The 14580-nt window shown below is 41.2% G+C and overlaps 1 protein-coding gene across 1 annotated transcript in view; it reads left to right on the top strand.

The window, feature by feature from the left end:
- Positions 1-14580, top strand: part of SBF2 (SET binding factor 2) — a 589674-nt gene that overhangs the window by 461596 nt on the left and 113498 nt on the right. The window contains exon 18 of the mRNA XM_050757377.1: positions 10131-10199. Coding sequence (XP_050613334.1) covers positions 10131-10199 — 69 coding nt within the window. The remainder of the gene's footprint in view (positions 1-10130; positions 10200-14580) is intronic.

A 14580-nucleotide genomic window follows, 5' to 3' on the forward strand; every position in this document is an offset into this window, starting at 1 on the left:
GTCATGGAGGTCAAAGCGTTTGTTATGTAGATGAAGCCTCATAGGTAGTAGCCCTCAGAGAGAATGGATGGTACATGTCTCTTTTTAGACCATAAAAGTGTCAGACTCCCAGTTAATCTCTCCCACAGCTGAGAAAGTCCTAGAAAGGGAAGGCCTGGCTGCATTAATGGAGAGTCTCTACAGATGCAAATTTCCCCCACAACAGATGACTTTGCAGGGCCATTTCAAAATATGTCAAAGAAAAATATTTTTATTTCCTTCAGGGTCTCCTGTCTATCATGTGATGCTGTATCAGAGTCAGGTTGGAAAGGAAGCTGCTTTATACTGGGATAATTTTAAAAACGTGTTTTCATGCCTATGATCCCAGCACTTTGGGAGGCCAAATGTGGGTGGATCACTTGAGTTCAGGAGTTTGATACCATCCTGGCCAATATGGTGAAACCCCATCTCTACAAAAAATACAAAAATTACCTGCGCGTGGTGGCACATGCCTGTTTTCCCAGCTATTCAGGAGGCTGAGGTGGGAGGAACACCTGAGCCCAGGAGGTCGCAGTTGCAGTGAGCGCAAACTACACCACAGCACTCCAGCCTCCAGAGTGAGATCCTGTCTCAAAATACAAAAATTTAAAAAAAAAAAAAAAAAACCCCTTTAATGAGATTTTATGGTTTATAGGGTATGACTTAACCCCTGCCTTGCATGGCCTTAGGTCGTGTTTATAATATGGTATCTTATTGCCACCAAGAGTCTGTTTTGTCAGATCTGTAATTTTACCAAAAGGGAGGGGGCTAATGAGGCGTGTCTGACCTCCCTTCCTGTTATGGCCGGGAATTCAGTTTTTCACGTTTCCTGGGATCAGTTTGGCCAGGGGTCTATTCATTTGGTTGTGGGGCTCAGCATTTCATTTTTGGTTTATATTCTCCTAAATGACTTTCTGCCTTTAGCAAATGCTAGTCTTTTTGTCCTATCCCTTGAGTCCCTTGAGTTCAAAACTAATACTAAAATTTGCTCACCACCAGTTCCTAAGTTAAAATTTAGCTTCAGTGCTCTGTTATCTTTCCAAGTTTCTACTTATATTTTGGTCTGCATATTCCTTGCTTTCTTGCCAATTTATTGCATTGTATTAAAGATTTTAAAATATTTTATCTATCATTGAAAATTATTTTTAGAAGAATTGCCTATCAGATTAGGAAAACAACCATAAGTCAAGAAATAAAAATCTATAAGTAAATTTTAAAATGATCTTTTGGGCTGGGTGTCATGGCTTATGCCTGTAATCCCAGCATTTTGAGAGGTGGAGACAGAAGGACACAGTAGTCCAAGACCAGCTTAGACAACATAGTGAAACTCTGCCTTTACATAAAAAAATAAAAAATTAGCTGGGTGCTGTGGTGCATGCCAGGTACTTGGAAGGCTGAGGCGGGAGGATCCCTTGAGCCCAGGAGTTCAAGGCTGCAGTAAACTATGATTGTGCCCCTGCACAGCCTAGGCGACAGAGCAGGATCCTGTCTCTAAGAAAAAAATTTTTTTAAATTTTTAAATTCTTTTTGTTATAAATAAGATTTCGGTGCCGCAAAAGAAATAGCACTCAAATGTAAAATTGTCTTTTTAATTCTCAGCCAGGCAAGTTAGTTCTATAGAAGTGTGTGCCCTTACAGATGGAGCAATGGTGAGCTCACACTTGGACAAGGGAGGGGAAGGGGTTCTTATTCCTGATGCACGTGGCCCCTGCTGCTGCGTCGTTTCCCTATTGGCTAGGGTTAGATGGCACAGGTTAAACTAATTCCTATTGGCTAATTTGAAGAGAGTGACAGGGTGAGTGGTTTGGCGGCAAAAATGGTTATGCAGGGTGGAGAATGAGTCAGGGCAGAGCAGGTAGCAGGTAATTGGAATGAGTCAGGGTGGAACAGGTAACCGGAATGAGTCAGGGTGGAACAGTAATCGAGAAAGGTTGCTTTATGAGGAAGTTAAGTTTAAAAGTAGAAGGCAAAGAATTGAACATACTGACATATTGATTCTTTGAAACGAAATTTAGAACTCATTTAACATTTTGATTGGAATTCTATCATAGGATTTTTGATGATCTTAAATAATCATTTTCCAAAATGTATTTTACAACTGCCTTCTTTTAAAATACTCAGTTAAATTGGGTTTACAAATGTTGTATGCCGAATTCCCTTCATAGAGTCACAGTTTAAACTCCCGCAAAATCCTGGGGTTTTTTTTGTTTGTTTGTTTTGTTTTGTTTTGTTTTGTTTTGTTTTTTCTTTTTTTTACAAAAAGAAGGCCAGGCGCGGTGACTCACGCCTGTAATCCCGGCACTTTGGGAAGCCAAGGTAGGCGGTTCACAAGGTCAGGAGATTGAGACCATCCTGGCTAACAGGGTGAAACCCCGTCTCTACTAAAAATACAAAAAACTAGCCGGTCGTGGTGGCGGGCACCTGTAGTCCCAGCTACTCCGCAGGCTGAGGCAGGAGAATGGTGTGAACCCGGGAGGCTGAGCTTGCAGTGAGCCGAGATAGCGCCACTGCACTCCAGTCTGGGTGACAGAGCGAGACTCCATCTCAAAAAAAAAAAAAAGAAGAAAGAGAAGGAAAACCTTGTTTGATTTTGTTTACTCAGCATTTCCCCAATTCCCCCCAAGTAACAGCTATCAGTGCTCTACAGAACTAGTATTTGCAGAATACTTTAAAGAGCTCTCCCCATTCATCCTTCCCCCCGCCATAAAAATAGGAAGTCCTGAGTCTTCCTTGCAGAACCAAGCTTCTTTTTCCTCATATGTTATATCTGATGATATCAGGAATCTTGCTGTTTAATATAAATTCTAGATATTTGCTTTTAATGATGTTTTCAGGGTCTAATCCTGCCTTAGAAATGGGGACCATATTGACTACCAGACGTATCTCAGAGTCCTCAGTCTATTAGTGATCTTTCTTTTTCCTCTCTCTCCTCCATTGGAGTTTCCATTTTAGTGTACTTGGGGCCCTTCTAATTCTCAAGAATCAAAGGATTGGATAAAATCTCACCATCTAGTTGAGCCCTATCGAGATCCATTAGACAATAAATTTAGATGTAATAACAAAGCTTTTTTTTTTTTTTTTTTTTTTTTGACAGTGTCTGTGTCACCCAGGCTGGGGTGTCATGGCGTGATTATAGTTTGCCGCAACTGCAAACTCCCAAGCTCAAGCGATCCTCCCATCTCAGCCTCCCGAGTAGCTGGGACCTTCAATACCCTGCCAATTTTTTATTTTTTAAATTTTTTTGTAGAAGCAAAGTCTCCCTATATAGCCCAGGCTGATCTTAAACTCCTGGGCTCAAGCAATCTGCCTGCCTTGGCTTCCCAAAGTACTCGGATTATAAGCATAAACCACCACACCCAGCCTAAGTGGCTATTTTATTGCTCTCCTTTTCAACCTTGAAGATTTATAGTCAGGGCCTTTTGTTTTATTCTACTCACCTGTTCCCTAATAATTTCAGAAGTTACCAGTGACCTCTTATATTCATCAGTTTCTCTTTTTTTTTTTTAAATGTTTATTTTACTAAACTTTCTCTAAAGCATGTAACACTATTGGTGATTTCCTCTTAATATCTATGATCCATTCTCAACAGTTCTCTTTCCCCATCTTGATTTTCCTCACTCCCTTTATATAAATACACATCTTTCCCAAGTTTCTGTCCTTAGCTCCTTTTTCTCGTTATTCTCCTTACGTTTATTCCTTTATTTATTCACTTATTCATTTCTCCAATAAACATTTACTCAATAGGATGAATTAGTTAAAATATTTTTAGCATAATATAGAAAGCTTGAGCCTATCTTTTACCTTTTTATTTTTAATTGGGTCACAGAATGTGAGCATATGAAAATGACTTTTTACTGCTGAGATGTATCTTATAATCCTTTTTTTTTTAAGACAGATCTCACTCTGTTGCCCAGGCTGGAGTGCAATGGCACCATGTCAGTTCATTGCAACCTCTGCCTCCCAGGTTCAAGTGATTCTCCTGCCTCAGCCTCCTGAGTAGCTGGGACTACAGGCACAGGCTACTGTGCCCAGCTAATTTTTGTATTTTTTTGTAAAGACAGGGTTTCACCATGTTGCCCAGGCTGGTCTTGAACTCCTGAGTTCAGGTGATCCACCCACCTCAGCCTCCCAAAGTGCTGGGATTACAGGCGTGAACCACTGTGCCCAGCCGTTATTGTTTCAGTAGTCATTGCAATAGAACATGCAGTAGATTCTAAACTGTTTTTCGGAATTGACAATACATGAAATTCAATTGAAAACATTTTTAGCTGATCCTAGTACCAAAAGCACTCAGGCTGGAAAGACTGGCTTTAGACTAGATAGCCACTTCTAGGCTAAGCTCTTGAAAGAAAGTTTCTTCCTTTTTCCTCAGGGCAGTACTACAACCTCCCCATCCACAGCAGTAGTTTGAAATAGGCAAAGATTATCTGTGGTATATTCTCTTTCCCTTCTGACTCTTCCTCCTGTTTTCTAGAGTGCTTGTCTCGGGCATTAGTGCACTTAGGCAGCTCTAAGCTTTTTGCTGCTCTCCTGGTCAGGTCTGTTCTCACCACCCTCACACTCTAAAATTAGTGCTGGAAGTTCAGACAATCCGTATTTTCTACCTCACAAATTAAAGGAAAGCAAGTACAAAAGGCAGTGTCTAGAGGAAAAAACACCACACCAATAGGTAGATAAATCTAGATTCCAGTTGTGGTTCTGTGGCTGACATCTATGCCTCTTTTCTCTAATCTGGAAAGTGGAGGAATTGCACGAGAATAATTGATGTCTAAGGTCCCAGCTCTATGAGTTTAAAATAATTTCATGCAAACATATAAAATAATGGATGGATGAGGACTTTTGATGGAGATAGCTACATTGTCTAAGGTCAGGGCTTTAATCACTATTCTTCAGCCACTAGGGAAATCAGTTGCCACATTTGCAGCCATTGTGGGCACTATTCTGGATTCTGGCCACATTGGACCCCACTGCCAGATAGAGGAAGAACTGGTTAATATAACTGTATGAAAATATCTGCTGGGCATGGTGGCTCACGCCTGTAATCCCAGCACTTTGGGAAGCTGAGGCAGGCAGATCACTTGAGGTCAGGAGTTTGAGACCAGCCTAGCCAACATGATGAAACCCTGTCTCTACTAAAAATATAAAAATTAGCCAAGTGTGGTGGCATGTGCCTATAATCCCAGCTACTCGGGAGGCTGAAGCACGAGAATCGCTTGAACCTGGGAGACGGAGGTTGCAGTAAGCTGAGATCATGCCACTGCACTCCATCTCTGGGTGACAGAGTGAGACTCTGTCTCAAAAAAAAAAAAAAAGATTAGCATAATGATGTCCTCGAGGTTCATCCATGTGGTAGCATGTGCCAGAATTTCTTTTTAAGGCTGAATATTCCATACATCTATGTGTGTGTGCTTATATACCACATTGTGTGTTTTGTTTGTTTTGTTTTTTTTATTTCTTAAAATAAATAAAAAAATATTTCTTATTTATTACTTCTTAAAATTATTATACTTTAATTTCTAGGGTACATGTGCACAACGTGCAGGTTTGTTGCATATATATACATATGCCATGTTGGAGTGCTGCACCCGTTAACTCGTCATTTCCATTAGGTGTATCTCCGAATGTTATACCTCCCACCTCCCTCCTCACCACGACAGGCCCCAGCGTGTGATGTTCCCCACCCTGTGTCCAAGTGTTCTCATAGTTCAGTTCTCACCTATGAGTGAGAACATGCGGTGTTTGATTTCCGTCCTTGCGATTGATTGCTCAGAATGATGGTTCAGCTTTAGCCATGTCCCTACAAAGGACAAGAACTCATCCTTTTTTGTGGCCGCATAGTATTCCATCATGTATATGTGTCACATTTTCTTAATCCAGTCTGTCATTGATGGACATTTGGGTTGGTTCCAAATCTTTGCTACTGTGAATAGTGCCACTATAAACATATGTGTGCATGTGTCTTTGTAGTAGCATGATTTATAATCCTTTGGGTATATGCCAGTAATGGGATGGCTGGGTCAAATGGTATTTCTAGTTCTAGATCCTTGAGGCATCACCACACTGTCTTCCACAATGGTTGAACTAGTTTACAGTCCCACCAACAGTGTAAAGTGGGGTTTTACAGTTTCCCATTATTATTGTGTGGGAGTCTAAGTCTTTTTGTAGGTCTCTAAGGACTTGCTTTATGAATCTGGCTGCTTCTGTATTGGGTGCATCTATATTTAGGGTAGTTAGCTCTTCTTGTTGAATTGATCCCTTTACTATTGTGTAATGGCCTTCTGTGTCTCTTTTGATCTTTGTGGGTTTAAAGTCTGTTTTATCAGAGACTAGGATTGTAACCCCTGTTTTTTGTTTTTTTTTTTTCTTTCCATTTGCTTGGTAGATCTTCCTCCATCCCTTTATTTTGAGCCTATGTGTGTGTCTTCATGTGAGATGGCTCTCCTGAATACAGTACACTGATGGGTCTTGACTCTATCCAATTTGCCAGTCTGTGTCTTTTAATTGGAGCATTTAGCCCGTTTACATTTAAGGTTAATATTGTTATGTGTGAATTTGATCCTGTCATTATGATGTTAGCTGGTTATTTTGCTCGTTAGTTGATGCAGTTTCTTCCTAGCATCAATGGTCTTTACAGTTTGGTATGTTTTTGCAGTGACTGGTACTGGTTGTTCCTTTCCACGTTTATTGCTTCCTTTCAAGAGCTCTTGTAAGGCAGGCCTAGTGGTGACAAAATCTCTCAGCATTTGTTTGTTTGTAAAGGATTTTATTTCTCCTTCACTTATGAAGCTTAGTTTGGCTGGATATGAAATTCTGGGTTGAAAATTCTTTTCTTTCAGAATGTTGAATATTGGCCCCCACTCTCTTCTGGCTTGTAGTGTTTTTCTCGAGAGATCTGCTGTTAGTCTGATGGGTTTCCTTTTGTGGGTAACCCAACCTTTCTCTCTGGCTGTCCTTAACATTTTTTCCTTCGTTTCATCTTTGGTGAATCTGACAGTTACGTGTCTTGGAGTTGCTCTTCTCCAGGAGTATCTTTGTGGTGTTCTCTGTATTTCCTGAATTTGAATGTTGGCCTGCCTTGCTAGGTTGGGAAAGTTCTCCTGGATAGTATCCAGAAGAGTATTTTCTAACTTGGTTTCATTCTCCCCATCACTTTCAAGTACACCAATCAGACATAGATTTGGTCTTTTCATATAGTCCCATATTTCTTGGAGGCTTTGTTCATTTCTTTTAACTCTTTTTTCTCTAAACTTCTCGCTTCATTTCATTCATTTGATCTTCAATCACTGATACCCTTTCTTCCACTAGATCAAATTGGCTACTGAAGCTTGTGCATGTGTCATGTAGTTCTCATGCCATGGTTTTCAACTCCATCAGGTCATTTAAGGACTTCTGTAGACTGTTTATTCTAGTTAGCCATTCATCTAATCTTTTTTCAAGGTTTTTAGCTTCTTCACAATGGGTTCAAACATCCTCCTTTAGCTCAGAGAAGTTTGTTACTGCCGATCGTCTTAAGCCTTCTTCTCTCATCTCATCAAAGTCATTCTCCATCCAGCTTTGTTCTGTTGCTGGCAAGGAGCTGCATTCCTTTGAAGGAATAGAGGCGCTCTGATTTTTAGAATTTTCAACTTTTCTGCTCTGTTTTCTCCCCATCTTTGTGGTTTTATCTATCTTTTGTCTTTGATGGTGACATACAGATGGGGTTTTGGTATGGATGTCCTTTCTGTTCATTAGTTTTCCTTCTAACAGTCAGGATCCTCAGCTGCAGGTCTGTTGGAGTTTGCTGGAGGTCAGCTCCAGACCTTGTTTGCCTGAGTATCATCAGCGGAGGCTGCAGAACAGCAAATATTGCAGAACGGAAAATGTTGCTTTCTGATCCTTCCTCTGGAAGCTTCGTCTCAGAGGGGCACCCGGCTATATGAGGTGTCAGTGGGCCCCTCCTGGGACGTGCCTCCCAGTTAGGCTACTCATAGGTCAGGGACCCACTTGAGGAGGCAGTCTGTCTGTTCTCAGATCTTAAACTCCATGCTGGGAGAACCACTACTCTCTTCAAAGCTGTCAGACAGGGACGTTTAAGTCTGCAGAAGTTTCTGCTGCCTTTTGTTCAGCTATGCCCTGCCCCCAGAGGTGGAGTCTACATAGGCAGGAAGGCCTCCTTGAGCTGCAGTAAGGTCCACCCAGTTCAAGCTTCCTGGTGGCTTTGTTTACCTACTCTAACCTCAGCAATGGTGGACACCCCTCCCTCAGCCTCACTGCCACCTTGCAGTTCGATCTCAGACTGCTGTGCTAGCAGTGAGTGAGGCTCCATGAGTGTGGGACCCTCTGAGCCAGGCACGGGATATAATCTCCTGGTGTGCCATCTGTTAAGGCCATTGGAAAAGCGCAGTATTAGGGTGGGAGTGTCCTGATTTTCCAGGTACCATCTGTCACAGCTTCCCTTTGCTAGGAAAGGGAATTCCCGAACCCCTTGTGCTTCCCAGGTGAGGCGATGCCCCGCCCTGCTCCATGGGCTGCACCTCCTGTCTGACAAGTCCTAGTGAGATGAACCCAGTACCTCAGTTGGAAATGCAGAAATCACCCGTCTTCTGCCTCACTCACACTGGGAGCTGCAGACTGGAGCTGTTCCTATTCAGCCATCTTGGAACCTCTCTCCACCGCATTGTGTTTATTCACTTATCTGTCAGTAGACACCTGAGTCACTTTTACCTTTTGCCTATTGTGAATAATGCTTCTGTGAATATGAGTATACAGAAACCTGTTTGAGTTCTTGTTTTCTATTCTTTTGGGTATATGTCCAGAAGAATAAGTGTAATATACAGTAATTATATATTTCTTTATTTTTTGTGTGTGTGGAATTGCTATACACAGTCACTGTGCCATTTTATATTCCCACTGAGATTTCCTGAACTTTCTGTTCATTAGCATTTCACTCAATGGGTTTTAGAATCAGTGATATATCTTGTCTGATCAATAGCAAGATCTCCCACGCCACCCACCCCTCCTTTTTTTTTTGAGACAGCCTCACTCTGTCATCCAGGCTGGAGTGCAGTGGCAGGATCTTGGCTCACTGCAACCTCCGCCTCCTGGGTTCAAGCGGTTCTCCTGCCTCAGCCTTCCAAGTAGCTGGGATTACAGGCGCCCGCCACCATGACTGGCTAATTTTTGTATTTTTAGTAGAGACAGGGTTTCACCGTGTTGCCCAGGCTGGTCTCCAACTCCTGACCTCAGGCAATCCACCTGCCTCGGCCTCCCAAAGTGCTGGGATTATAGGCATGAGCCACCGCACCCGGCCTGCAAGATAACCCTTTTTATATAACAGTGAGAGAGAAAAAAATACCTCCAGTCAATTATAAGATGATCCCAATCTCAGAAGTGTTAAAATGTGCAAAAAATGTATCTTAGTCTCAATGGAATATAGTTGGTAAACATACTAAAACCCCCTCCAAAAAAAATTTGTGTAAGTTACACAACTTTTAACACAATCTTTGTGGAGCAGGAAAGTAAAAGTGGCTACTCAGCAATAGTGTATGAAAATACCTTTCTCAAATGTACTTTTACATTATTTACAAAAGAATGTGGGCCAGGCACAGTGGCTCATGCCTGTAATCCCAACACTTTGGGAGGCCGAGGCAGGCGGATCACAAGGTCAGGCGATGAAGACCATCCTGGCTAACGTGGTGAAACCCCATCTCTACTAAAAGTAAAAAAAATTAGCTGGGTGTGGTGGCAGGCGCCTGTAGTCCCAGCTACTTGGGAGGCTGAGGCAGGAGAATGGTGTGAACCCGGGAGGCGCAGCTTGCAGTGAGCCGAGATCGCACTACTGCACTCCAGCCTGGGCAACAGAGCAAGACTCCATCTCAAAAAAAAAAAAAAAAAAAAAAAAAAAAAGAATGTGCTTCACACACAGTTTTTTACCCCAAAACTTACCTAGCTATGCCTTAATGGCAGTTTGGAATAAAAGTACAAACCCCTCCATCAGGTCCTCTGCAAAATAAAAATAAAAAGGTAAAAACCCCATAGGACAGTAAACAGTGTATTCCAGATGTTAGTTCCCATATATTTGTGATTTCTGGTAAAAGTATCCTAATGCTCTTTTGTCTTTGTTTTGCTTAAAGGATTGTTCAAGTTTAGAAGAATATAACATTGCCGCAGCATTACTCCCTTTGACCAGTGCTTTCTATAGGGTAAGTTTCATTGGTCCATATATAAGCTTGTTACGATTTACATAAATGTATTCAGTTTGATTTATTATGGAACTACATGAGTCCTGTCCTCTTAGTAGTATGCCTAAGATATATCTGTGGTTATATTTATTATAACATTTATTGCTATGTGTAGGAAATTTAATATAGAACACTAAATCATCTCCTAAAATAGCACCCACACCCATTACATCCTTTTCCTTAATTTTCTTTATAACACTTTAAAACATCTGAATTTATGTTACATATTGGTTTGTTTACATGTTTTTTCCCCATCATAGAAAGTAAATTCCATGAGGCTGGGATATTGTCTGTCTTCTTTACTGCTATGTTCCAGGGCCACTCAGGAAATATTTATTGAATGAATGACATTGAAGCCGGAAATTAGAGTTTAACTTTACTGGTAATTTCTGTGAACCTTCTGAGAATTTTCCGGAATGTTCAAAGTGATTTTTTAAAATTCTGTCACTTATTACAGTTATATCTATGCTTTTTCATAAATAGATTAATTCTTATGGCAGACAAAAATCAGCAAATTTCTTTTCCCGTGAAAGACTTGTAAAGCATTAGATAACCACCCACACTTGGAACAATGCATTTAATACGTCCTTTTGAAATATGCAATAATGCACAGTAATTCTGTGGTAGCAGCTCACTTACTATTCAGCCACATGCACAGTCAGCTTCAAGAAGCAATAAGGTAACAAGTTTGGTAACTGCCATACTGTTTCTCTCTGTTAGCAGAGTAATCATACATACTTAATGTTTTAGTGGTGGGCTTGGATTTGATTTTTTGTGGTTGGCATGGTTTGTTGTTGGATGAGTTTGTTTTGGATTGTTTTGGTTTAGGGATGAATCAGTCAAGGTCCAATCAGGAAGCAGAAACCACACCAGTAATTTGAACAGAGAAATTTTATTTTATTTTTATTTTTATTTTTATTATTAATTTATTGAGATGGAGTTTTAGCTCTTGTTGCCCAGGCTAGAGTGCAATGGCACAATCTCGGCTCACTGCAACTTCCTCCTCCCATGTTCAAGCGGTTCTCCTCAGCTGCCCAAGTGGCTGAGATTATAGGCATACACCACCACACTTGGCTGATTTTTTGTATTTTTAGTAGAAATGAGGTTTCACCATGTTGGTCAGGCGGGTCTCGAACTCCTGACCTCAGGTGATCCACCCATCTCGGCCTCCCAAAGTGGTGGGATTGCAGGCATGAGCCACCGTGCCCAGCCTATTTTTATTTTTTTGAGACAGGGTTTCACTCTGTTGCCCAGGCTGTAGTGCAGTGGCACAATCTTAGCTCCCTACAACCTCTGCCTCCTGGGCTCAAGTGATCCTCCCGTCTCAGCCTCCCAAGTAGCTGAAACTACAGGCACACGCCACCACACCCAGCTAATCTTTTTTTTTTTTTGGTTTTATTTTTTGAGATGGAGTCTTGCTCTGTCACCCAGGCTGGAGTGCAGTGGTGCGATCTGAGCTCACTGCAACCTCCACCTCACAGGTTCAAGCAATTCTCCTCCCTCAGCCTCCTGAGTAGGTGGGATTGCAGGTGCGTGCCACCACACCCAGCTAATTTTTGTATTTTTAGTAGAGACGGGGTTTCACCATGTTGGCCAGGATGGTCTTGATCTCTTGACTTCATGATCCTCTTGTCTTGGCCTCCCAAAGTGCTGGGATTACAAGTGTGAGCCACCGCATCTAGCAGATTTTTGTAATTTTTCGTAGAGACAGAGTTTCACCATGTTGCCCAGTCTGGTCTCAAATTCCTAAATTCGAGCTATCTGCCCACCTTGGCCTCCCAAAGTGCTGGGATTACAGGGGTGAGCCACCACACCTGACCAGAAATTTTAATATAGGGAGTTATTAAGTAGTAATAGGGGATTAAGTACTAAGAGGTAAAGAGAATTCTTAAGAGTACAGGAATAGAATATAGGGAGCAACTACTACCTCTAGAGCTCAGGCATAGTACCCAACAAAGAAGCAGACTTGGAAGAAAGCCCCTCCCCAGATCTAGGCTGATTCAGATCATGTTGGAGAGGTGTTGTGGCCACTGGATGGCATAAAATTTCAACAGACCAGAACTGGCAAGCAGTAAACTGCCTGCTGGAGTGCTGGCAAGACTTGCTAGGAAGCCACCCATTAGGATGGCCCTGAAACTTCTAGGGTGCCAGTGAAACTTGATAGGAAGCTACCACCTGGGGTACCGCTGAAACTGTATAGATAGTGAGCACTGCCACTGTAGTCCCACACACCACCAGTAGGTGCCTACCACAGTAGCAAGAAGGAGAAAGTACACCAGAACTAGGAAGAGAATCCACTTCCTACTGCAGTGTTCCTTCAGCATCTTTACTGGCAAAGCTTAATATTCTGCATTTTGGCAAAGGAGAAATGTTTATAAGGGCCAGTTCCAGTATCACAAAGCAAGACAGAGAAGGATAAGTTTGGAAGAAAGAAGTACTGCATTGATTACAGAGGGGTTAGGTAAGGTAGATCACACTGATTCTCGGATATTTTCTAAATCTGTACCTTTTGGAAAATTATTTCTAGTGCATATTAGATTTGTTGATTAAGGAAGTAGATATAAATTGCATTATCCTGGGCACAAATTGCAAATTAGCCATCCTCATACTGTCCAGCCAGTATAAACTCCTGGGTCTTGCTAGCATTGCTTCAGAGAATGGACTCAGCTGCTTGTCTTGTTTATTTAAATATTTAAAATATTTAAATAAACAAATATTTAAAAATATTTAAAATATTTTAAATAACATTATTAATTTTTTTCAATGGAACAAAAGTTTATTGGGTATCTCAATATAAAAAGCTACTATGACAGGCAACATCATGGGCAGCAACATTAATCAAACATTGACATGGTCCCTAGGAACTTATATTAATAGTCTAATACTGCAGATAATTTTTAAAAATCAAACTGATCCTCAATGCCACCAACCAGATGGACATTATCTTAAGTAAAAGTTATGTGTGTGTGTATGTGTGTGTATATATATATATATATATATACACACACACATACACGGGCCAGGTACGGTGGCTCACGCCTATAATCCCAACACTTTGGGAGGCCGAGGCGGGCGGATCACCTGAGATCGAGAGTCTAAGACCAGCCTGACCAACATGGAGAAACCTCATCTCTACTAAAAATACAAAATTAGCGGCGCATGGTGGCGCATGCCTGTAATCCCAGCTATTTGAGAGACTGCAGCAGGAGAATCACTTGAACCTCGGAGGTGGAGGTTGCCATGAACCGAGATCACACCATTGCACTCCAGCCTGGGCAACAAGAGCAAACCTCCATCTTAAAAAAAAAAAAAAAAAAGAAATTCATATATATATATTCCAGATAGTACAGAAAGGAACAAAATGCAAAGTAAAAGTTCCCTTTTCCACCTTCATCCCATTTCCTCTGAACCATTGGTTTCCTTCCTGGGGAAAAGGAGTGGGAGTGGGGGTGAGGGGCCAGGGAAGAGTCATGCATTACTGCCAGCATATGCAGATTAAAATTTTCTTTTTTTTGGTGGTGGATCATTTGAAGTCAGGAGTTCGAGACCAGCCTGGCCAACATGGTGAAACCCCATCTCTACTAAAAATACAAAAATTAGCCAACCATGGTGGAGTGCACCTGTAATCCCAGCTACTCGGGAGGCTGAGGCAGGAGAACCGCTTGAACTCAGGAGGCAGAGGCTTCAGTGAGCCGAGATCATGCCACTGCACTCCAGCCTGGGTGACAAAGCGAGACTATGTCTCAAAATAAAAATAAAAAATAATTTTTTTAAAAAGTATCTTTTTAACAAAAATAAACCATTTACACTATTTTCATACCTTGATTTTTTCACTTAGTAGTACGTCTTGGTCATCCTCTTATAATAGCACATATACCTAATTATTTTTAATTACTCCGTTTATATTTTTAATGAAAAGATGGCATATATGTACCTACTAATCTCATATGAGCAGAATATTTCATTAGCCCAGATGAAAGGTTATGTTTATCTTTTAGAGTTTTATTTAGTGTCAAAGTGTTCAAGATTTCCCACTTGTAACATTTCCTGTCTTAGATCCTTTGGAATTTGTCATGCAACAGCCACCACAAATTACTTTGTCCCCTAGATTGTAAGCCTACAGTTCCTTCTTCCTTCTTTCCTCTTTTACTAAGTTACATGTGATTCACTAACTCTTATGGAAGCCTTCTTTGAAGGTGGTACCTTAACAGCCAGGTTTAAATTCTCAGGATTACTTTTACTGTGAAAAATAATGTAATCTTTTATACTTATGTTTGTTGTTTATATGGTACTTTCAGTTTTGATTTCAGTTTATTAGATATGGCAAGCCCTGTGCTTATGT

This window comes from Macaca thibetana, chromosome 14 (assembly GCF_024542745.1).
Source record: "Macaca thibetana thibetana isolate TM-01 chromosome 14, ASM2454274v1, whole genome shotgun sequence".
Lineage (NCBI taxonomy): Eukaryota > Metazoa > Chordata > Mammalia > Primates > Cercopithecidae > Macaca > Macaca thibetana.